This window comes from Coregonus clupeaformis, chromosome 30, assembly GCF_020615455.1.
Source record: "Coregonus clupeaformis isolate EN_2021a chromosome 30, ASM2061545v1, whole genome shotgun sequence".
Lineage (NCBI taxonomy): Eukaryota > Metazoa > Chordata > Actinopteri > Salmoniformes > Salmonidae > Coregonus > Coregonus clupeaformis.
The window spans coordinates 43,361,230-43,386,892 of NC_059221.1; the positions used below are offsets into that span (position 1 = coordinate 43,361,230).

General features: G+C 46.5%; 1 protein-coding gene across 1 annotated transcript; it reads right to left on the reverse strand.

The window, feature by feature from the left end:
* Positions 1 to 607: 607 nt before the first annotated feature.
* Positions 608 to 24,812, reverse strand: LOC121546606 (constitutive coactivator of PPAR-gamma-like protein 2). Its single transcript, XM_045209332.1, has 6 exons — positions 23,189 to 24,812; positions 14,687 to 14,933; positions 8,892 to 8,974; positions 4,361 to 4,489; positions 1,113 to 1,215; positions 608 to 796 (listed from the first exon to the last, which is right to left on the reverse strand). The coding sequence occupies exons 1-6, from the start codon at positions 23,675 to 23,677 to the stop codon at positions 708 to 710; spliced, it is 1,140 nt and encodes a 379-aa protein (XP_045065267.1). The 5' UTR covers positions 23,678 to 24,812; the 3' UTR covers positions 608 to 707.
* Between the last annotated feature and the right edge of the window lie 851 nt (positions 24,813 to 25,663).

A 25,663-nucleotide genomic window follows, 5' to 3' on the forward strand; every position in this document is an offset into this window, starting at 1 on the left:
GACAGTATCAGAGAGACAGGGAGAGAGACAGAGACAGTATCAGAGAGACAGAGATAGACAGTATCAGAGAGACAGTATCAGAGAGACAGTATCAGAGAGACAGTATCAGAGAGACAGAGAGAGAGAGACAGTATCAGAGAGACAGAGAGAGACAGTATCAGAGAGACAGTATCAGAGACAGAGATAGACAGTATCAGAGAGACAGTATCAGAGAGACAGAGAGAGAGAGACAGTATCAGAGAGACAGTATCAGAGAGACAGAGAGAGAGAGACAGTATCAGAGAGACAGAGAGAGAGAGACAGTATCAGAGAGACAGAGAGAGACAGTATCAGAGAGACAGTATCAGAGAGACAGTATCAGAGAGACAGAGATAGACAGTATCAGAGAGACAGTATCAGAGAGACAGTATCAGAGAGACAGTATCAGAGAGACAGTATCAGAGAGACAGTATCAGAGACAGAGATAGACAGTATCAGAGAGACAGTATCAGAGAGACAGAGAGAGAGAGACAGTATCAGAGAGACAGTATCAGAGAGACAGAGAGAGAGAGACAGTATCAGAGAGACAGAGAGAGAGAGACAGTATCAGAGAGACAGAGAGAGACAGTATCAGAGAGACAGTATCAGAGAGACAGAGATAGACAGTATCAGAGAGACAGTATGTGGAATTGTGAATGGGTTTAAATACTTTCTGAAGGCACTGTACATCAGAGACATGTGACTCCTACCTGGTTCTTTCCAGGCTGCATTGCCCCCATGTGGCCAGGAAGACCGCCAAAAGGAGTCGGACCAAACCCTGGCATCACACACAGAAAGATACATTTACACATCCAGTTTAGCAAGCCTAACGATTACAGAGGAAAAACACTTGTTTTCTGACAACAGTAGATATGACTGGCAGGTGCCTTAGCCCAGTGCTTCTCAGTCCTCTAATCGAGGACCCACAGACGTCTCACAATGTTGTTGGGACTAGCTCACCTGATTGAACTAGTCAGGTGGTTGATGATTAGTTGACAAGTTGAATCACGTGTGCTAGCTCTGGATGGAACTGCTGGAGGTCCCCGAGGAGAGGTTTGAGTAAGGTGGCTTTAGCCAATGGCAGAGTTACTCACAAAGGTAGGGGGAGGGTCCCATGGAGAGGGGGCGGGGTTTAGAGGCAGCAGAGAAATATTCCACAGCCTTCTTAAAAAGTCCCACTTTATCCTCTATACGAGACTGGAGAGAAAGAGAGAGAACGAGAGGTGACAGATAGATAGTAAGCTAGTGGAACTGATATTTGGCAGTCTATGCTTAAGGTACATGGCATATAGATTGCAGGCCTGCATAGGACAAAGGCAAATCAGCTAGCAGAGTACTTGCTCTGTTTCAGCTGTTATGGTCAGTCTAGCTGTATGGAGGAGAAGGTACTGCTCTGTTTCAGCTGTTATGGTCAGTCTAGCTGTATGGAGAAGGTACTGCTCTGTTTCAGATGTTATGGTCAGTCTAGCTGTATGGAGGAGAAGGTACTGCTCTGTTTCAGATGTTATGGTCAGTCTAGCTGTATGGAGAAGGTACTGCTCTGTTTCAGCTGTTATGGTCAGTCTAGCTGTATGGAGAAGGTACTGCTCTGTTTCAGCTGTTATGGCCAGTCTAGCTGTATGGAGAAGGTACTGCTCTGTTTCAGCTGTTATGGTCAGTCTAGCTGTATGGAGGAGAAGGTACTGCTCTGTTTCAGCTGTTATGGTCAGTCTAGCTGTATGGAGGAGAAGGTACTGCTCTGTTTCAGCTGTTATGGTCAGTCTAGCTGTATGGAGAAGGTACTGCTCTGTTTCAGCTGTTATGGTCAGTCTAGCTGTATGGAGAAGGTACTGCTCTGTTTCAGCTGTTATGGTCAGTCTAGCTGTATGGAGAAGTTACTGCTCTGTTTCAGCTGTTATGGTCAGTCTAGCTGTATGGAGGAGAAGGTACTGCTCTGTTTCAGCTGATATGGTCAGTCTATCTGTATGGAGGAGAAGGTACTGCTCTGTTTCAGATGTTATGGTCAGTCTAGCTGTATGGAGAAGGTACTGCTATGTTTCAGCTGTTATGGTCAGTCTAGCTGTATGGAGGAGAAGGCACTGCTCTGTTTCAGCTGTTATGGTCAGTCTAGCTGTATGGAGGAGAAGGTACTGCTCTGTTTCAGCTGTTATGGTCAGTCTAGCTGTATGGAGAAGAAGGTACTGCTCTGTTTCAGCTGTTATGGTCAGTCTAGCTGTATGGAGGAGAAGGTGCTGCTCTGTTTCAGCTGTTATGGGCAGTCTAGCTGTATGGAGAAGGTACTGCTCTGTTTCAGCTGTTATGGCCAGTCTAGCTGTATGGAGGAGAAGGTACTGCTCTGTTTCAGCTGTTATGGTCAGTCTAGCTGTATGGAGAAGGTACTGCTCTGTTTCAGCTGTTATGGTCAGTCTAGCTGTATGGAGGAGAAGGTACTGCTCTGTTTCAGCTGTTATGGCCAGTCTAGCTGTATGGAGGAGAAGGTACTGCTCTGTTTCAGCTGTTATGGTCAGTCTAGCTGTATGGAGAAGGTACTGCTCTGTTTCAGCTGTTATGGTCAGTCTAGCTGTATGGAGAAGGTACTGCTCTGTTTCAGCTGTTATGGTCAGTCTAGCTGTATGGAGAAGGTACTGCTCTGTTTCAGCTGTTATGGTCAGTCTAGCTGTATGGAGGAGAAGGTACTGCTCTGTTTCAGCTGTTATGGGCAGTCTAGCTGTATGGAGGAGAAGGTACTGCTCTGTTTCAGCTGTTATGGGCAGTCTAGCTGTATGGAGAAGGTACTGCTCTGTTTCAGCTGTTATGGTCAGTCTAGCTGTATGGAGAAGGTACTGCTCTGTTTCAGCTGTTATGGCCAGTCTAGCTGTATGGAGAAGGTACTGCTCTGTTCCAGCTGTTATGGTCAGTCTAGCTGTATGGAGGAGAAGGTACTGCTCTGTTTCAGCTGTTATGGTCAGTCTAGCTGTATGGAGAAGGTACTGCTCTATTTCAGCTGTTATGGTCAGTCTAGCTGTATGGAGGAGAAGGTACTGCTCTGTTTCAGCTGTTATGGTCAGTCTAGCTGTATGGAGGAGAAGGTGCTGCTCTGTTTCAGCTGTTATGGTCAGTCTAGCTGTATGGAGGAGAAGGTACTGCTCTGTTTCAGCTGTTATGGTCAGTCTAGCTGTATGGAGGAGAAGGTACTGCTCTGTTTCAGCTGTTATGGTCAGTCTAGCTGTATGGAGAAGGTACTGCTCTGTTTCAGCTGTTATGGTCAGTCTAGCTGTATGGAGGAGAAGGTACTGCTCTGTTTCAGCTGTTATGGTCAGTCTAGCTGTATGGAGAAGGTACTGCTCTGTTTCAGCTGTTATGGTCAGTCTAGCTGTATGGAGAAGGTACTGCTCTGTTTCAGCTGTTATGGTCAGTCTAGCTGTATGGAGGAGAAGGTACTGCTCTGTTTCAGCTGTTATGGTCAGTCTAGCTGTATGGAGAAGGTACTGCTCTGTTTCAGCTGTTATGGTCAGTCTAGCTGTATGGAGGAGAAGGTACTGCTCTGTTTCAGCTGTTATGGTCAGTCTAGCTGTATGGAGGAGAAGGTACTGCTCTGTTTCAGCTGTTATGGTCAGTCTAGCTGTATGGAGGAGAAGGTACTGCTCTGTTTCAGCTGTTATGGTCAGTCTAGCTGTATGGAGAAGGTACTGCTCTGTTTCAGCTGTTATGGTCAGTCTAGCTGTATGGAGGAGAAGGTACTGCTCTGTTTCAGCTGTTATGGTCAGTCTAGCTGTATGGAGGAGAAGGTACTGCTCTGTTTCAGCTGTTGTGGTCAGTCTAGCTGTATGGAGGAGAAGGTACTGCTCTGTTTCAGATGTTATGGTCAGTCTAGCTGTATGGAGAAGGTACTGCTCTGTTTCAGCTGTTATGGTCAGTCTAGCTGTATGGAGGAGAAGGTACTGCTCTGTTTCAGCTGTTATGGTCAGTCTAGCTGTATGGAGGAGAAGGTACTGCTCTGTTTCAGCTGTTATGGTCAGTCTAGCTGTATGGAGAAGGTACTGCTCTGTTTCAGCTGTTATGGTCAGTCTAGCTGTATGGAGGAGAAGGTACTGCTCTGTTTCAGCTGTTATGGTCAGTCTAGCTGTATGGAGGAGAAGGTACTGCTCTGTTTCAGCTGTTATGGTCAGTCTAGCTGTATGGAGGAGAAGGTACTGCTCTGTTTCAGCTGTTATGGTCAGTCTAGCTGTATGGAGGAGAAGGTACTGCTCTGTTTCAGCTGTTGTGGTCAGTCTAGCTGTATGGAGGAGAAGGTACTGCTCTGTTTCAGCTGTTATGGTCAGTCTGTTTCAGTCTAACATTTAAAAAGTATTTAAATGTGTACCTGTGATTGTTTGAAGACGTCCCTGGCAACAGCGTCGAGGTTCCCCAGATGTTTGATGGAGGAGACGTACTCTGACACCGCCTTAATAACCACCTCACAGGGAGGCAGTACCAACTGGTGGGCACGCACCTAGAGGGTTAGAGGTAAGAGGTCAGAGGTCAGACAGGTCCTACCAGACTCCAATGGAAGGGTTAGAGGTAAGGGGTCAGAGGTCAGACAGGTCCTACCAGACTCCAATGGAAGGGTTAGAGGTCAGAGGTCAGACAGGTCCTAACAGACTCCAATGGAAGGGTTAGAGGTAAGGGGTCAGAGGTCAGACAGGTCCTACCAGACTCCAATGGAAGGGTTAGAGGTCAGAGGTCAGACAGGTCCTACCAGACTCCAATGGAAGGGTTAGAGGTCAGGGGTCAGACAGGTCCTAACAGACTCCAATGGAAGGGTTAGAGGTAAGGGGTCAGAGGTCAGACAGGTCCTACCAGACTCCAATGGAAGGGTTAGAGGTCAGAGGTCAGACAGGTCCTAACAGACTCCAATGGAAGGGTTAGAGGTAAGGGGTCAGAGGTCAGACAGGTCCTACCAGACTCCAATGGAAGGGTTAGAGGTCAGAGGTCAGACAGGTCCTACCAGACTCCAATGGAAGGGTTAGAGGTCAGGGGTCAGACAGGTCCTAACAGACTCCAATGGAAGGGTTAGAGGTAAGGGGTCAGAGGTCAGACAGGTCCTAACAGACTCCAATGGAAGGGTTAGAGGTAAGAGGTCAGACAGGTCCTACCAGACTCCAATGGAAGGGTTAGAGGTAAGAGGTCAGGGGTCAGACAGGTCCTACCAGACTCCAATGGAAGGGTTAGAGGTAAGGGGTCAGAGGTCAGACATGTCCTAACAGACTCCAATGGAAGGGTTAGAGGTCAGGGGTCAGACAGGTCCTACCAGACTCCAATGGAAGGGTTAGAGGTAAGGGGTCAGAGGTCAGACAGGTCCTAACAGACTCCAATGGAAGGGTTAGAGGTCAGAGGTCAGACAGGTCCTACCAGACTCCAATGGAAGGGTTAGAGGTAAGGGGTCAGAGGTCAGACAGGTCCTAACAGACTCCAATGGAAGGGTTAGAGGTAAGGGGTCAGAGGTTAGACAGGTCCTAACAGACTCCAATGGAAGGGTTAGAGGTCAGAGGTCAGACAGGTCCTAACAGACTCCAATGGAAGGGTTAGAGGTCAGGGGTCAGAGGTCAGACAGGTCCTAACAGACTCCAATGGAAGGGTTAGAGGTCAGAGGTCAGACAGGTCCTAACAGACTCCAATGGAAGGGTTAGAGGTCAGAGGTCAGACAGGTCCTACCAGACTCCAATGGAAGGGTTAGAGGTCAGGGGTCAGACAGGTCCTAACAGACTCCAATGGAAGGGTTAGAGGTAAGGGGTCAGAGGTCAGACAGGTCCTACCAGACTCCAATGGAAGGGTTAGAGGTAAGGGGTCAGACAGGTCCTACCAGACTCCAATGGAAGGGTTAGAGGTAAGAGGTCAGGGGTCAGACAGGTCCTACCAGACTCCAATGGAAGGGTTAGAGGTCAGGGGTCAGACAGGTCCTAACAGACTCCAATGGAAGGGTTAGAGGTAAGGGGTCAGAGGTCAGACAGGTCCTACCAGACTCCAATGGAAGGGTTAGAGGTCAGGGGTCAGACAGGTCCTAACAGACTCCAATGGAAGGGTTAGAGGTCAGGGGTCAGAGGTCAGACAGGTCCTAACAGACTCCAATGGAAGGGTTAGAGGTCAGGGGTCAGACAGGTCCTACCAGACTCCAATGGAAGGGTTAGAGGTCAGAGGTCAGACAGGTCCTAACAGACTCCAATGGAAGGGTTAGAGGTCAGGGGTCAGACAGGTCCTAACAGACTCCAATGGAAGGGTTAGAGGTCAGAGGTCAGACAGGTCCTACCAGACTCCAATGGAAGGGTTAGAGGTCAGGGGTCAGACGGGTCCTAACAGACTCCAATGGAAGGGTTAGAGGTCAGGGGTCAGGGGTCAGACAGGTCCTAACAGACTCCAATGGAAGGGTTAGAGGTCAGAGGTCAGACAGGTCCTACCAGACTCCAATGGAAGGGTTAGAGGTCAGGGGTCAGACAGGTCCTAACAGACTCCAATGGAAGGGTTAGAGGTAAGGGGTCAGAGGTCAGACAGGTCCTACCAGACTCCAATGGAAGGGTTAGAGGTAAGGGGTCAGACAGGTCCTACCAGACTCCAATGGAAGGGTTAGAGGTAAGAGGTCAGGGGTCAGACAGGTCCTACCAGACTCCAATGGAAGGGTTAGAGGTCAGGGGTCAGACAGGTCCTAACAGACTCCAATGGAAGGGTTAGAGGTAAGGGGTCAGAGGTCAGACAGGTCCTACCAGACTCCAATGGAAGGGTTAGAGGTCAGGGGTCAGACAGGTCCTAACAGACTCCAATGGAAGGGTTAGAGGTCAGGGGTCAGAGGTCAGACAGGTCCTAACAGACTCCAATGGAAGGGTTAGAGGTCAGGGGTCAGACAGGTCCTACCAGACTCCAATGGAAGGGTTAGAGATCAGAGGTCAGACAGGTCCTAACAGACTCCAATGGAAGGGTTAGAGGTCAGGGGTCAGACAGGTCCTAACAGACTCCAATGGAAGGGTTAGAGGTCAGAGGTCAGACAGGTCCTACCAGACTCCAATGGAAGGGTTAGAGGTCAGGGGTCAGACAGGTCCTAACAGACTCCAATGGAAGGGTTAGAGGTCAGGGGTCAGGGGTCAGACAGGTCCTAACAGACTCCAATGGAAGGGTTAGAGGTCAGGGGTCAGACAGGTCCTACCAGACTCCAATGGAAGGGTTAGAGGTAAGGGGTCAGAGGTCAGACAGGTCCTAACAGACTCCAATGGAAGGGTTAGAGGTAAGGGGTCAGAGGTCAGACAGGTCCTACCAGACTCCAATGGAAGGGTTAGAGGTCAGGGGTCAGACAGGTCCTAACAGACTCCAATGGAAGGGTTAGAGGTCAGGGGTCAGACAGGTCCTAACAGACTCCAATGGAAGGGTTAGAGGTTAGAGGTCAGAGGTCAGACAGGTCCTAACAGACTCCAATGGAAGGGTTAGAGGTAAGGGGTCAGAGGTCAGACAGGTCCTAACAGACTCCAATGGAAGGGTTAGAGGTCAGGGGTCAGAGGTCAGACAGGTCCTAACAGACTCCATTGGAAGGGTTAGAGGTCAGGGGTCAGACAGGTCCTAACAGACTCCAATGGAAGGGTTAGAGGTCAGGGGTCAGAGGTCAGACAGGTCCTACCAGACTCCAATGGAAGGGTTAGAGGTCAGGGGTCAGACAGGTCCTACCAGACTCCAATGGAAGGGTTAGAGGTCAGGGGTCAGACAGGTCCTAACAGACCCCAATGGAAGGGTTAGAGGTAAGGGGTCAGAGGTCAGACAGGTCCTACCAGACTCCAATGGAAGGGTTAGAGGTCAGGGGTCAGACAGGTCCTACCAGACTCCAATGGAAGGGTTAGAGGTCAGGGGTCAGACAGGTCCTAACAGACTCCAATGGAAGGGTTAGAGGTAAGGGGTCAGACAGGTCCTAACAGACTCCAATGGAAGGGTTAGAGGTCAGGGGTCAGAGAGGTCCTAACAGACTCCAATGGAAGGGTTAGAGGTCAGGGGTCAGAGAGGTCCTAACAGACTCCAATGGAAGGGTTAGAGGTAAGGGGTCAGACAGGTCCTAACAGACTCCAATGGAAGGGTTAGAGGTCAGGGGTCAGACAGGTCCTAACAGACTCCAATGGAAGGGTTAGAGGTCAGGGGTCAGAGAGGTCCTAACAGACTCCAATGGAAGGGTTAGAGGTCAGGGGTCAGAGGTCAGACAGGTCCTAACAGACTCCAATGGAAGGGTTAGAGGTCAGGGGTCAGAGGTCAGACAGGTCCTAACAGACTCCAATGGAAGGGTTAGAGGTCAGGGGTCAGACAGGTCCTAACAGACTCCAATGGAAGGGTTAGAGGTAAGGGGTCAGGGGTCAGACAGGTCCTACCAGACTCCAATGGAAGGGTTAGAGGTAAGGGGTCAGGGGTCAGACAGGTCCTACCAGACTCCAATGGAAGGGTTAGAGGTAAGAGGTCAGACAGGTCCTACCAGACTCCAATGGAAGGGTTAGAGGTCAGGGGTCAGACAGGTCCTAACAGACTCCAATGGAAGGGTTAGAGGTCAGGGGTCAGACAGGTCCTACCAGACTCCAATGGAAGGGTTAGAGGTCAGGGGTCAGACAGGTCCTAACAGACTCCAATGGAAGAGTTAGAGGTCAGGGGTCAGACAGGTCCTACCAGACTCCAATGGAAGGGTTAGAGGTCAGGGGTCAGACAGGTCCTAACAGACTCCAATGGAAGGGTTAGAGGTAAGGGGTCAGACAGGTCCTAACAGACTCCAATGGAAGGGTTAGAGGTCAGAGGTCAGACAGGTCCTAACAGACTCCAATGGAAGGGTTAGAGGTAAGGGGTCAGAGGTCAGACAGGTCCTACCAGACTCCAATGGAAGGGTTAGAGGTAAGGAGTTATACCTTGAGTGAGGCCAGGGGGTGTTCTGGTCCTAAAAGGCTCCAGTGGAAGGCAGCCAGGTCCTCATCAGGGAGAATATGGTTCCCTATTGGGGGGGAGAGAGAGACCTGTAGTAAACAGAGAGAATATGGTTCCCTATTGGGGGGGGAGAGAGAGACCTGTAGTAAACAGAGAGAATATGGCTCCCTATTGGGGGGGGGACCTGTAGTAAACAGAGATAATATGTATAAAAGGTGTGTTAGGGATGGGCACAGTTAAATCGATTAAAGATGAACAGACATTTTAGGAAAGTTAAGGTGATCTGCCTCTATGAAGGACGGCGCCGAGTTGAAGGATGGAGCTTTTCTGCCTAGAATTTCATTTAAGTTACTCAAGAGCTTTATACTATTATTCCTTACATTTCTCTTTGTTCCATAGTATAGTTTATTTTTGTTAAGTTAGGTAATTTTCAATGTACTGTATGTTTGCCAATCTGCTGTGTTGCAGACTTGCCATTCCTTTAGCCTCATCCCTCTCAGCCATAGTTTTTCAATTCATCATCTATCCATGGGGATTTGGCAGTTTTAACAGTCTGTTTCTTTATGGGAGCATACCGATCAATATCCGGAAGAAGCAATTTCATAAATCCTTCTAGCGCAGCGTCAGAATGTTCCTCATTACACACATCAGACCAACAAATATTTTTCACATCTTCAACATCGGAATCACTGTAATCCTCTTGTCTGATCGCTTACACACTATTTTAGGTCCAGTCTTTGGAACATAGATTTTCCTAGAAATGGCTATTATATTCTGATGGATGTGGATATGGCTTTAGAGTAGATTTCTGCAGCATTAGTAAAGATGTGGTCAATACTGATAACCTGAGCCAGGTTGCAGGCACTGGTTACAGTTTGAAGCTTTTTCCTCGAGTGGACAACATGCTAAAAGCCAGTCACCCAGAAAATATACCTCTGTTTATATCACATACATTATCAAGCATTTCACATATACAGTGGCTTGCGAAAGTATTCACCCCCCTTGGCATTTTTCCTATTTTGTTGCCTTACAACCTGGAATTGAAATTGATTTTGGGGGGGTTTGTATCATTTGATTTACACAACATGCCTACCACTTTGAACATCCAAATATTTTTTGTGAAAAAGAAGAAATAAGACCAAAATAAAGAAAACTTGAGAGTGCAAAACTATTCACCACACACCTCCCCCCAAAGTCAATCCTTTGTAGAGCCACCCTTTTGCAGTAATTACAGCTGCAAGTCTCTTGGGGTATGTCTCTATAAGCTTGGCACATCTAGCTTTGTAGAGCCACCTTTTGCAGTAATTACAGCTGGGATTTTTGCCCATTCTTCAAGGCAAAACTGCTCCAGCTCCTTCAAGTTGGATGGGTTCCGCTGGTGTACAGCAATCTTTAAGTCATACCACAGATTCTCAATTGGATTGTGGTCTGGGCTTTGACTAGGCCATTCCAAGATATTTAAATGTTTCCCCTTAAACCACTCGAGTGTTGCTTTAGCAGTATGCTTAGGGTCATTGTCCTGCTGGAAGGTGAACCTCTGTCCCAGTCTCAAATCTCTGGAAGACTGAAACAGGTTTCCCTCAAGAATTTCCCTGTATTTAGCGCCATCCATCATTCCTTCAATTCTGACCAGTTTCCAAGTCCCTGCCGATGAAAAACATCCCCACAGCATGATGCTGCCACCACCATGCTTCACTGTGGGGATGGTGTTCTCGGGGTGATGAGAGGTGTTGGGTTTGCGCCAGACATAGCGTTTTCCTTGATGGCCAAAAAGCTCAATTTTAGTCTCATCTGACCAGAGTACCTTCTTCCATATGTTTGGGGAGTCTCCCACATGCCTTTTGACGAACACCAAACGTGTTTGCTTATTTTTTTCTTTAAGCAATGGCTTTTTTCTGGCCACTCTTCCGTAAAATCAAATCACATTTTATGTCACATACATGTGTTTAGCAGATGTTATTGCGGGTGTAGCGAAATGCTTGTGCTTCTAGCTCCGACAGTGCAGTAATATCTAACAAGTAATATCTAACAATTTCACAACATATACCCAATACACACAAAACTAGTAAGGAATGGAATTTAAGAATATATACATATATGGACAAGCAATGACAGAGCGGCATGGACTATGATACAGTATAATATTATAGAATAGAATGCAGTATATACATATGAGATGAGTAGTGCAAGATATGTAAACATTATTAAAGTGACTAGTGTTCCATTTCTTAAAGTGGCCAGTGATTTCAATAGGCAGCAGCAGCCTCTAATGTGCTAGTGATGGCTATTTAACAGTCTGATGGCCTTGACATAGAAGCTGTTTTTCATTCTCTCGGTCCCAGCTTTGATGCACCTGTACTGACCTCGCCTTCTGGATGATAGCGGGGTGAACAGGCAGTGGCTCGGGTGGTTGATGTCTTTGATTATCTTTTTGGCCTTCCTGTGACATCGAGTGCTGTAGGTGTCTTGAAGGGCGGGTAGTTTGCCCCCGGTAATGCGTTTGGCAGACCGCACTACCCTCTGGAGAGCCCTGTGGTTGCGGGCGGTGCAGTTGCCATACCAGGCGGTGATACAGCCCGACAGTATGATCTCAATTGTGCTCTGTGGAGAGTACGGCTTAAAGTGGTCCTATGGACAGATACTCCAATGTCCGCTGTGGAGCTTTGCAGCTCCTTCAGGGTTCTCTGATTAATGCCCTCCTTGCCTGGTCCATGAGTTTTGGTGATCGGCCCTCTCTTGGCAGGTTTGTTGTGGTGCCATATTCTTTCAATTTTTTAATAACCGATTTAAAAATGGTGCTCTGTGGGATGTTCAACGTTTCAGATATCTTTTTATAACCCATCCCTGATCTGTACTTCTCCACAACTTTGTCCCTGACCTGTTTGGAGAGCTCCTTGGTCTTCATGGTGCCGCTTGCTTGGTGGTGCCCCTTGCTTAGTGGCGTTGCAGACTCTGGGGCCTTTCAGAACAGGTGTATATATACACTGAGATCATGTGACACTTAAATAAAGTCCACCTGTGTGCAATCTAACTACTTATATGAGTAATTGGTTGCACCAGATCTTATTTAGGGGCTTCATAGCAAAGGGGGTGAATCCATATGCACGCACCACTTTTCCGTTATTTACTTTTTAGAATTTTTGAAACAAGTTATTTTTTTCATTTCACTTCACCAATTTGTACTATTTTGTGTATGTCCATTACATGAAATCCAAATAAAAATCCATTTAAATGACAGGTTGTAATGCAACAAAATAGGAAAAACGCCAAGGGGGATGAATACTTTTGCAAGGCACTGTATTATCCAGATACTGACTGTTAGCACTTGGTGGTCTATAGCAGCTTCCCACCAGAATGGGCTTTAGGTGAGGCAGCTGAACCTGTAGCCATATTACTTCAACAGTATTTAACATGAGATCCTCTCTAAACTTTACAGTAATGTGGTTCTGAATATAAACAGCAACACCTCCTCCATTGGCATTCCTGTCTCTTCTGTACATTCTTTACATTGTAGTCATTTAGCAGACGCTCTTATCCAGAGCGACTTACAGCTGGTGAGTGCATACATTTTCATACTGATGTTATAACCATATATTTCTACCACTGTATCAAAGGAATTGCCTAAGTGAGTGTCAGAGATAGCCAGTATATGATCGCTTTCTGTTGCTAGCAAGTTATCGATTTCATTAACCTTGTTTCTTTTGCTACATATGTTAATATGGGCTATTTTGAGCACTTTTCTGGGATTCTTGATTGTTTTTATTGCTTTACTGGGAGGCTTAGAGGTAGACATGACAGCAATATTTACATTTGAGGTGGTAGTGCAGGGTGAGCTGTTAATCCTACGTCTGTAGCTAACTCTTTCAGAACAGTGAGCTAGCTAGCATTGACTGAATAATTGTTTTTCTAGCCAACTGTTTCTAGCTCAGCTAGCTTGCTCGTAGGTTTGGCACATTGGAAGTCCCTCACTGCAAACCATGTTGAATACCGTGTTATGCATAGTGTTCACAGTCAAAAGTGACTACTGTGGGCATTACCATGCAGTTGGCTTTCTAACCTTTTTTGCTGTTAGCTAGTTAGCTTGCTAACGTCGGCTAACAATAGGGATGTGACAAATTGACAATTCTGCTTAATGTTTAAAATGGCCATTGTTTTATCGGTTTTCTGTTAAAACTAAGAAAAAATAACATTTCTCGTCAATTTACAGAATAATATATGACGGCTAGGGCCGGGCAAAGAACGCATCTACCGCAACCCTTTACAAACGCAGCTACAGAAACATGTCGATAGCGACAATTGATAACTTTTCAGACAAAAAAAAAAAAAAGTGCTGCATCAGGTCTGTACCTTTTCAGACAGAATTCTGCTCTGGCGTAAAATGTTCTGTATTGTTTCCCTGACAACAATAAACGTCGCTGATTGATGTGCTACTGTGGTGTTTAATGGTAGGGTAGCTAGATGGTTTTATTTCTACTAAATGTCACACTATTTAACTAACTTTAAAGTACTTTCTTAGGAGAGGGTGGCTGCGGGCAGCAGCTCGAGATTATTTGATTGACAGTTCTGGTTGCCTAGTGATGGACTTTAGAAGCAGCATTCCTTTACAGACAAGTAAAATGTCCGTTCATGTGACCAGAGGTTTCATGTTACACAACTTCACAAGGCTTTTCTAGCCTATCGGCTATAACACGGAGGGGAGTACAAATATGGATTTCGGTTATGGATTTTTCGTAACGTTAAGGATCAACTTAGTTTAAACGTTCACACCCCTAGCTAACACAGTTCGATCCGATGGCCCATGTCAAAACTACTGTAATGTTTAACACAGCTAGACCTTGCTCGCTGAATGAACACAAAAACATGACTGGACTATACAGGCTTATTCGATGCTAGCTACCTGCTTTGTTATTGTGGACATCATGCATTTAGCTAGCTTACTAATGTTGGGTAACAGTAGGTCCGATGCACCTCGAAAGGCAGGAACCTAGAGAGGAACCTAGAGAGGAACTAGGCTCTGAGGGGTGACCAGTCATCTTCTGCCGGGTGGAGATTATGACAGTACATGGCCATTAAGGCCAGACTGTTCTTCAAGATGTTCAAACGTTCATAGATTACACGAGGTCTGCGGTTGTGAGGCCGGTTGGATGTACTGCCAAATTCTCAAAAATGACATTGGAGGCGGTTATGGTAGAGAAATGAACATTAAATTCTCTGGCAACAGCTCTGGTGGACATTCCAGCAGTCAGCATGCCAATTGCACGCTCCCTCAAAACTTGAGACGTGTGGCATTGTGTTATATGACAAAACTGCACATTTTAGAGTGGCCTTTTATTGTCCCCAGCACAAGGTGCACCTGTGTAATGATCATACTGTTTAATCAGCTTCTTGATATGCCACACCTGTCAGGTGGATGGATTACCTTGGCAAAGGAGAAATGCTCAATAACAGGGATGTAAACAAATTTGTAAACAACATTTGACAGAAATAAGCTTTTTGTGCGTAATTGAACATCTCTGGGATCTTTTATTTGCCAAAGGTGCTTCTACAAAGTGTTGACTCAGGGGTGTGGATACTTATGTAAATAAGATATTTCTGTATTTCATTTTCAATAAATTTGCAAACATTTCTAAAAACATGATTTCACTTTGTTATTATGGGGTATTGTGTGTAGATCGGTGAGAGAGAAAAAATATATTTCATCCATTTGGAATTCAGTCTTTAACACAAAATGTGGAACAAGACAATGGGTATGAATACTTTCTGAAGGCACTGCACCTACCCAGCAGAGCAGCGAAGCAGGGCAGGTGTTGTGTCTTCAGACCCAGCTGTCTGGCAGCTTCAGAGAGCAGGTACTGGTGGGTGGTCAGGTTCTTGCCGTTCCAGGACAGTTTGAGCGCGTGCGAGGAGAAGTAGGCGGGCACGTTGCAGAGGGCAAACTCTGAATCCTGGGCGATCAGGCCGCAGAAACCAAAGTCCCTGTAGAGAGACAGCACCTCCTGGTGGTGGTCCTCCAACGTTTGAACAACCTGAATAATACAATATAATATGAATATTACACACCTTAACCCCTCACCCTGACTAACCCTGTAGAAAGGCAACTAGGCCCAAACATTGACCGAAGTGCCAAGGTATAGAAGATACAGTACAACAGTAGTTTACCTCCCAGCCTTTCAATTTATCACACACAGCACTCATTAACATAACAGGCCCCACCCAATCCTCATCTGACCATATGGTGACGTTTAACAACCAGGCAGTTACCCTTAGCAACAGGCGGAATAGGGGTTATCATGCATGTATATCTGGTCAAATAGGCCTATTAAAATGTTAAAAGCTTAGTTCCAGGTGTGTGTGACCAATAACCAGCCTCTCGTCCCTGTGTTGAAGTGAGAGGGTTGAAGACTCAAGACGATACACAACTAATCTTCTCCTTTCCCCCTTCTGATAACCAGGTGGCGAATCGCATCTCTGCATGTCTGGCAGACATATCAGTATGGATGACGGATCACCACCTCAAGCTGAACCTTGGCAAGACAGAGCTGCTCTTCCAAATACTTATTTTCCACCATAATTTGCAAATAAATTCATTAAAAATCCTACAATGTGATTTTCTGGATTTTTTTTCTCTCAATTTGTCTGTCATAATTGACGTGTACCTACGATGAAAATTACAGGCCTCTCTCATCTTTTTAAGTGGGAGAACTTGCACAATTGGTGGCTGACTAAATACTTTTTCCCCCACTGTATAGTGCACTACTTTTGACCAGGGCAGATTCCATATACAGTGAGGGAAAAAAGACACCGAGGATAAAAAGTAGAGAGAGAGATCTACAGTGAGGGAAAAAAGTATGAGATCCCCTGCTGATTTTGTACGTTTGCCCACTGACAAAGACATGATCCTGTCTTTCTGTGGCTAAACCAACTAGGCTCGTAATTTAACCATTTTATTCGCATTTATGGATAGAATACAAGTTTGTTAAGGCACATGAAAGTTAATATATTGCAGAAGGCATTTCTGCCAAAAAACGCATTTTGATAAAAAAAATGTTTACGTTCAAATACCTCTCCTGTGAAATAGGGATGTGCGACATACGCCTAGTTTCCTCAAACGAGTCACATACATACATACATACATACATACATACATACATACAGTGAGGGAAAAAAGTATTTGATCCCCTGCTGATTTTGTACGTTTGCCCACTGACAAAGAAATGATCAGTCTATAATTTTAATGGTAGGTTTATTTGAACAGTGAGAGACAGAATAACAAAATATTCCAGAAAAACGCATGTCAAAAATGTTATAAATTGATTTGCATTTTAATGAGGGAAATAAGTACAGTGGGGGAAAAAAGTATTTAGTCAGCCACCAATTGTGCAAGTTCTCCCACTTAAAAAGATGAGAGAGGCCTGTAATTTTCATCATAGGTACACGTCAACTATGACAGACAAAATGAGAAACAAAAATCCAGAAAATCACATTGTAGGATTTTTAATGAATTTATTTACAAATTATGGTGGAAAATAAGTATTTTTGTGTCCCTAAATTATTAATTTTTTTAAACACCCAGGTAATAGAAGAAGAAGAACTCTAAGATAACCTGCCTAAATGACTACCGACCCGTAGCACTGACGTCTGTAGCCATGAAGTGCTTTGAAAGACTGGTCATGGCTCACATCAACAGCATAATCCCAGAAACCCTAGACCCACTCCAATTTGCATACCGCCCCAACAGATCCACAGATGATGCAATCTCTATCGCACTCCACACTGCCCTTTCCCACCTGGACAAGAGGAACACCTACGTGAGAATGCTATTCATTGACTACAGCTCAGCATTCAACACCATAGTGCCCTCTAAGCTCATCACTAAGCTAAGGATCCTGGGACTAAACACCTCCCTCTGCAACTGGATCCTGGACTTCCTGACGGGCCGCCCCCAGGTGGTAAGGGTAGGTAACAACACATCTGCCACACTGATCCTCAACACGGGGGGCCCCTCAGGGGTGCGTGCTCAGTCCCCTCCTGTACTCCCTGTTCACCCATGACTGCATGGCCAGGCACGACTCCAACACCATCATTAAGTTTGCCGACGACACAACAGTGGTAGGCCTGATCACCGACAACGATGAGACAGCCTATAGGGAGGAGGTCAGAGATCTGGCCGTGTGGTGCCAGGACAACAACCTCTCCCTCAACGTGACCAAGACAAAGGAGATGATTGTGGACTACAGGAAAAAAAAAGAGGACTGAGCACGCCCCCATTCTCATCGACGGGGCTGTAGTGGAACAGGTTGAGAGCTTCAAGTTCCTTGGTGTCCACATCACCAACGAACTATCATGGTCCAAACACACCAAGACAGTCGTGAAGAGGGCACGACAAAGCCTATTCCCCCTCAGGAGACTAAAAAGATTTGGCATGGGTCCTCAGATCCTCAAAAATTCTACAGCTGCACCATCGAGAGCATCCTGACTGGTTGCATCACCGCCTGGTATGGCAACTGCTTGGCCTCTGACCGCAAGGCACTACAGAGGGTAGTGCGTACGGCCCAGTACATCACTGGGGCAAAGCTCCCTGCCATCCAGGACCTCTATACCAGGCGGTGTCAGAGGAAGGCCCTCAAAATTGTCAAAGACTCCAGCCACCCTAGTCATAGACTGTTCTCTCTGCTACCGCACGGCAGCGGTACCGAGTGCCAAGTCTAGGTCCAAAAGACTTCTCAACAGCTTCTACCCCAAGCCATAAGACTCCTGAACAGCTAATCATGGCTACCCGGAATATTTGCACTGCCCCCCACCCCATCCTTTTTACGCTGCTGCTACTCTGTTAAGTATTTATGCATAGTCACTTTAACTCTACCCACATGTACATATTACCTCAACTACCCTCAACTAGTCGGTGCCCCCGCACATTGACGATGCAACGGTACCCCCTGTATATATAGCCTCCCTACTGTCACTTTATTTTACTGTATATATAGCCTCCCTACTGTCACTTTATTTTACTGTATATATAGCCTCCCTACTGTCACTTTATTTTACTTCTGCTCTTTTTTTCTCAACACTTTTTTGTTGTTGTTTTATTCTTACTTTTTTTGTTTAAAATAAATGCACTGTTGGTTAAGGGCTGTAAGTAAGCATTTCACTGTAATGTCTGCACCTGTTGTATTCGGCGCATGTGACCAATAAAATTTGATTTGATTTGATTTGATTTAATAATTACTGTCCCTCAGCCTCAGTAGTATGCAAACGTGGTGGAAAACAGGAAAACAGAGCTTCTTCAGGAGACGGGCTTCTTCAGGAGACGGGCTTCTTCAGGAGACGGGCTTCAAAAGGAGCTTGGATTGATATTGGCCCAATGTAGGCTATATCTCAATCTTAAAAATATATTTTGTTTGTATTCTTAAAACCTATATTTTGTAATTACTGGCAATTATTTTCATTAATACCTCAAATATTTGTCATTGTGGTCCTACATCCTACATAACAACATTGAACAGCGCCGGAGAAGATGGCTGCCGTTTTACAGCCCTCTAACCATTTGTACTATTATGTGTGTTTTTCCGCGTTATTTGTAATTTATTTTGTACATAATGTTTCTGCCATCGTCTCTTATAACCAAAAAGAGCTTCTGGATATCAGGACAGTGATTACTCACCTCGTATTGGACGAAGATTTTTTCTTCAACGAGGCGGCCGCGAAGTATATCATACAGACACCCGACAAGACCCAAATCCCCGTCATTCGCGTGAGGAAAAGACGGAGATATCGTGGACGTAGGTCGGGGTGCCTTGTAAGGATCCGACGGCGAGCGAGTAAACTGCCTCTTCCATCAATCCTATTAGCCAATCTTCAATCATTGGATAACAAATTGGATGACCTAAGATTACGGTTATCCTACCAACGGGACATTAAAAACTGTAATATCTTATGTTTCACAGAGTCGTGGCTGAACGACGACATGGATTTCATACAGCTAGCGGGCTATACGCTACATCGGCAGGATAGAACGGCTGACTCCGATAAGACAAGGGGTGGTGGTCTGTGTATATTTGTAAACAACAGCTGGTGCACAAAATCAAATACTAAGGAAGTCTCAAGGTTTTGCTCGCCTGAGGTAGAGTATCTTATGATAAGCTGTAGACCACACTATTTACCAAGAGAGTTTTCATCTATATTTTTCATAGCTGTCTATTTACCACCACAAACCAATGCTGGCATTAAGATTGCACTGAATGAGTTGTATAAGGCCATAAATCAACAGGAAAAAACTCATCCAGATGCAGCGCTCCTAGTGGCCGGGGACTTTAATGCAGGGAAACTTAAATCCGTTCTACCTAATTTCTACCAGCATGTTAAATGTGCAACCAGAGGAAAAAAAACTCTAGACCACCTTTACTTCACACACAGAGACGCATACAAAGCTCTCCCTCGCCCTCCATTTGGCAAATCTGACCATAATTCTATCCTCCTGATTCCTGCTTATAAGCAAAAACTAAAGCAGGAAGCACCAGTGACTCGTTTAATAAAAAAGTGGTCAGATGACGCAGATGCTAAGCTACAGGACTGTTTTGCTAGCACAGACTGGAACATGTTCCGGGATTCTTCAGACAGCATTGAGGAGTACACCACATCAGTCACTGGCTTCATCAATAAGTGCATTGATGATGTCATCCCCACAGTGGGGACGACATCCTTCAGTAGCCTCCAACTGCTCTTAAACACTAGTAAAACTAAATGCATGCTCTTCAACCGAACGCTGCTTGCACCCGCCCACCCGACTAGAATCACTACTCTCGACGGGTCTGACCTAGAGTATGTGGACAACTACAAATACCTAGGTGTCTGGTTAGACTGTAAACTCTCCTTCCAGACTCACATTAAGAATCTCCAATCCAAAGTTAAATCTAGAATCGGTTTCCTATTTCGCAACAAAGCCTCCTTCACTCATGCTGCCAAACATGCCCTCGTAAAACTGACTATCCTACCGATCCTTGATTTCGGCGATGTCATTTACAAAATAGCCTCCAACACTCTACTCAGCAAATTGGATGTTGTCTATCACAGTGCCATCCGTTTTGTCTCCAAAGCCCCATATAATACCCACCACTGTGACCTGTACGCTCTTGTTGGCTGGTCCTCACTACATATTCGGTCGCCAAACCCACTGGCTCCAGGCCATCTATAAATCACTGCTAGGCAAATCCCCGCCTTATCTTAGCTCATTGGTCACCATAGCAACACCCACCCGTAGTCTGCGCTCCAGCGGGTATATCTCACTGGTCATCCCCAAAGCCAACACCTCCTTTGGCCGCAATTCCTTCCAGTTCTCTGCTGCCAATGACTGGAACAAATTGCAAAAATCTCTGAAGCTGGAAACACTTATCTCCCTCACTAACTTTAAGCATCAGTTGTCAGAGCACCTTACCGATCACTGCACCTGTACACAGCCCATCTGAAATTAGCCCGCCCAACTACCTCATCCCTATATTGTTATTTATTTTGCTCATTTGCACCCCAGTATCTCTATTTGCACATCATCTCTTGCACATCTATCATTCCAGTGTTAATACTAATTGTAATTATTTTGCACTATAGCCTATTTTATTGCCTTACCTCCATAACTTGCTAAATTTGCACACTGTATATTATATGTATTTCTGTTGTATTTTTGACTTTGTTTTGTTTTACCCCATATGTAACTCTGTGTTGTTGTTTTTAATCGCACTGCTTTGCTTTATCTTGGCCAGGTCGCAGTTGTAAATGAGAACTTGTTCTCAACTGGTTTACCTGGTTAAATAAAGGTGAAATAAAAAATTAAAAAAATAAAACGTACATACCCCAACCAGAAGCCATGGATTACAGGAAACATCCGCACTGAGCTAAAGGGTAGAGCTGCCGCTTTCAAGGAACGGGACTCTAACCCGGACGCTTATAAGAAATCCCGCTATGCCCTCCGACGAACCATCAAACAGGCAAAGAGTCAATACAGGACTAAGATTGAATCGTACTACACTGGCTCTGACGCTCGTCGGATGTGGCAGGGCTTGAAAACTATTACAGACTACAGAGGGAAGCACAGCCGCGAGCTGCCCAGTGACACAAGCCTACCAGACGAGCTAAACCACTTCTATGCTCGCTCGAGGCAAGCAACACTGAAGCATGCATGAGAGCACCAGCTGTTCCAGATGACTATGTGATCACGCTCTCCGTAGCCGATGTGAGTAAGACTTTTAAGCAGGTCAACATTCACAAGGCCGCAGGGCCAGACGGATTACCAGAACGTGTACTCCGAGCATGTGCTGACCAACTGGCAAGTGTCTTCACTGACATTTTCAACATGTCCCTGACTGAGTCTGTAATACCAACATGTTTCAAGCAGACCACCATAGTCCCCGTGTCCAAGGACTCTAAGATAACCTGCCTAAATGACTACCGTCCCGTAGCACTGACGTCTGTATCCATGAAGTGCTTTGAAAGGCTGGTCATGGCTCACATCAACAGCATTATCCCAGAAACCCTAGACCCACTCCAATTTGCATACCGCCCCAACAGATCCACAGATTATGCAATCTCTATTGCACTCCACACTGCCCTTTCCCACCTGGACAAGAGGAACACCTACGTGAGAATGCTATTCATTGACTACAGCTCAGCATTCAACACCATAGTGCCCTCTAAGCTCATCACTAAGCTAAGGATCCTGGGACTAAACACCTCCCTCTGCAACTGGATCCTGGACTTCCTGACGGGCCACCCCCAGGTGGTAAGGGTAGGTAACAACACATCTGCCACACTGATCCTCAACACGGGGGGCCCCTCAGGGGTGCGTGCTCAGTCCCCTCCTGTACTCTCTGTTCACCCATGACTGCATGGCCAGGCACGACTCCAACAACATCATTAAGTTTGCCGACGACACAACAGTGGTAGGCCTGATCACCGACAACGATGAGACAGCCTATAGGGAGGAGGTCAGAGACCTGGCCGTGTGGTGCCAGGACAACAACCTCTCCCTCAACGTGACCAAGACAAAGGAGATGATTGTGGACTACAGGAAAAAAAAAGAGGACTGAGCACGCCCCCATTCTCATCGACGGGGCTGTAGTGGAACAGGTTGAGAGCTTCAAGTTCCTTGGTGTCCACATCACCAACGAACTATCATGGTCCAAACACACCAAGACAGTCGTGAAGAGGGCACGACAAAGCCTATTCCCCCTCAGGAGACTGAAAAGATTTGGCATGGGTCCTCAGATCCTCAAAAAATTATACAGCTGCACCATCGAGAGCATCCTGACTGGTTGCATCACCGCCTGGTATGGCAACTGCTTGGCCTCTGACCGCAAGGCACTACAGAGGGTAGTGCGTACGGCCCAGTACATCACTGGGGCCAAGCTTCCTGCCATCCAGGACCTCTATACCAGGCGGTGTCAGAGGAAGGCCCTCAAAATTGTCAAAGACTCCAGCCACCCTAGTCATAGACTGTTCTCTCTGCTACCGCACGGCAAGCGGTACCGGAGTGCCAAGTCTAGGTCCAAAATACTTCTCAACAGCTTCTACCCCCAAGCCATAAGACTCCTGAACAGCTAATCATGGCTACCCGGACTATTTGCACTGCCCCCCCACCCCATCCTTTTTACGCTGCTGCTACTCTGTTAATTATTTATGCCTAGTTACTTTAACTCTACCCACATGTACATATTACTTCAACTACCTCAACTAGCCGGTGCCCCCGCACATTGACTCTGCACCGGTACCCCCCTGTATATATAGCCTCCCTACTGTTATTTTATTTTACTTCTGCTCTTTTTTTCCTTCAACACTTAATTTGTTGTTGTTTTATTTTTACTTAAAAAAAAAAAAAATGCACTGTTGGTTAAGGGCTGTAAGTAAGCATTTCACTGTAATGTCTGCACCTGTTGTATTCGGCGCATGTGGCCAATAACATTTGATTTGATTTGATGTGCTCCTTGTAAAAAACGTCACCTGTAGAGCCCTGCCTCTAACTACCACATTCGCTGGTTCAAGCACTGCCTCTTGACTGTTCCGTCTTAAATCACTACATTTGATAGATAACGACTAAAGCCATAGAGATAGCAGACACTAGCTATCTCTCCCCATCACCTCTGAGTCGCTCATCAAGTAAGTTGGCACCAGGAGGGGGTTAGCCCGATTCAAGCACTGTCCTCGTCATTATCAGTCCTGAAACCAGAGTCTTGTTTAGTGTTTCCCTGCTATATCATCATAATTCTTAGCTAGCCAGCTACTGCTCGTTACTCACCCGCACTCTGAAGCGGAACATGGCGAGGCGGACACAGTGACTGAGGCAGGCCGGGGGCAGGAACCAGGCGCGGGGAGGCGGGGTGGCCTTACTGCCGACATGGTTAACGATGAGCTGGGCCGTCTGGCGTTGCCCCTGGGCCCGGCGCGCCCACTCCGGCCACCGCTCCTTCCCCAGGGTTCCGTTGAACACCACGACCAGCTCTAGCCCACCCTGGTACAGACAGGCCTGGGACAGAGCGGCCAGGTATCCCAGCATGGCGTTCCACTCCCCGCCGCACACCCAGTCCGTCTGGTAGCCGCCGTACAGCCGCTGCAGGCCGGAGTCAGCATCGATGAGTATCCGGGCCGGAGGTGGAGGGGGCAGAGGGCCGGGGTGATGGTGCGGGTGCTGGCGTCCCACAGTACGGCCTAGTTTGAGGAGGTCCACGGGGACCGCAGCCCCGGGACACCGTTTCTCCAGATACTCCTGGAAGCCCTGCACGCCCATCCCGGTGTTGTTGAGCCGGTGGGTCTGGCCGGGGGAGGGCTCGGGATACGTTCTGAACGCCGTGGTGATAGCTGATGTGAGGGTCGAGACGGTAGCTAGCTAGAACCAGGCGGCTAGCTAACTTGTCTCTCTTAACGATGTGACTTACTGACTACACGACTGTTGTTGCCGCTAGCTAGTTGCCACCGCAACTCTGACACGACGAGTGACCAACCCTGCTAGCCTAGCAAGCTAGTTGGCCAGGTCGAGAGGTTCACGTTCCAACAGCTAGTTCGCTAGTACATTTTTCAGCAGCCAAGTTGGTTAGCAACTTGACTAACGTAGCTAACTAGCTAGTGTGCCAAGCCAATCTTCTACATTTGGTCGTGTGTGTCCATCCCTAGCAGTATCGTGGCAAACTGCCAGCAAAGCAGCTACAGTTTAGCTAGTTAACTCCTTTAACTATCTAACGAACCTGAAATGTTCTTGGCAGCTGACTATGGCTAGCTATAGTTATGGTAGGATTTGGGCGATGCTTCCAACTCCAAAGTTATAATCCTGATTCATATGAAGAAACGCTGCGAATTAGCGAACATGACGACCGAGTAATTCTTAATCTGAGAGTTAAAATATTTATATTAACCGTTAGACTAGTTCAAATTGCATGTGCTGGCTAATGTGAATACAAAATAACTAGCTAACAGCTAGATGGCTAACGTTAACTGATGTAGCTCATTTAGCTAGCTGGGTCCCCGGCGCGGCAACTCGCAAACCCAACTCTGGGACAGACACGACGCGGAATGAAATGGATGTTGTTTGGAGAAATTAAAAGTAAAAAATAACTAGAATAAAAACAAACGCCCGATGGTGCCTCCCTCGCTTACTTCCACACTCACGACTTCATGTTGAGGAAGGGAGCATACTTCCAAGCGATGTCAACCATCTTGCGACTTCTTCGCGGACCAACAAAAGTAGGAGGGGAGCAGAGGGTTTTTGAGTAGATGGACACAGCTTTTGTCAGATGAAGACTTTTCGTAGCAGGTTAGTATAATTAGGTTTAGTTTTGGAAAAGAGATAGCTAAAATGTACAAAAAAATCTACTTTTGACGTTAATTTGACAAAAGTTGTATCCCTTCTAGCAATGACCAGGGCGGTGATGACGCCAGGGGAAGTAGCCAAACTATGACCAGTGCCTAGAGGTTATATATGTCTCCCCCTTGTGGATACATTTGGGACGGCAGGGACATCATGTATTTGGGGATTTGAACATGAGGAAAGGAGACTTTCTGTATTCCAAATCAAGCCCTATACTTCCCCCTGCCCATAGCCATTTTACCCCCGAGGCCTAGGCACACTCCCTGCCCATAGCATCCCAAATACAACCCTGCTATATAGTACACTCACTGCACAGGAGGTTGGTGGCACCTTAATTGGGGAGAACGGACTTGTGATAATGACTATAGTGGAATCAGTGGAATGGTATCAAATACATCAAACACATGGTTTCCATGGTGATGCCATTCCATTTGCGCCGTTCCGACTATAATGCGCCGTTCTCCCCTCAGCAGCCTCCTGTGACTCACAGCCCACCATAATCATATTCTCGCATGCCACGCACTCACGTACACACATTTTGTGGCCTCACATTTTTACGGCATAATTTGACTGCAATCAAAGTGATTTTGTGAAATATTTTGCTCTCCCCCCCTTGAATTTGGGTCAGTCATAGTGGTCAGGTATTCTGCCACTGCGTACTCTCTGTTTAGGGCCAGATAGCATTCTAGTTTGCTCTGTTTTTTTGTTAATTATTTTCAATGTGTCAAGTAATTTTCTTTTAGTTTTCTCATGATCTTCTCCTGAGTGGCGCAGTGGTCTAAGGCACTGCATCGCAGTGCTAACTGTGCCACTAGAGATCCTGGTTCGAATCCAGGCTCTGTCGCAGCCGGCCGCGACCGGGAGACTCATGGGCGGTGCACAATTGGCCCAGGGTAGGGGAGGGAATGGCCG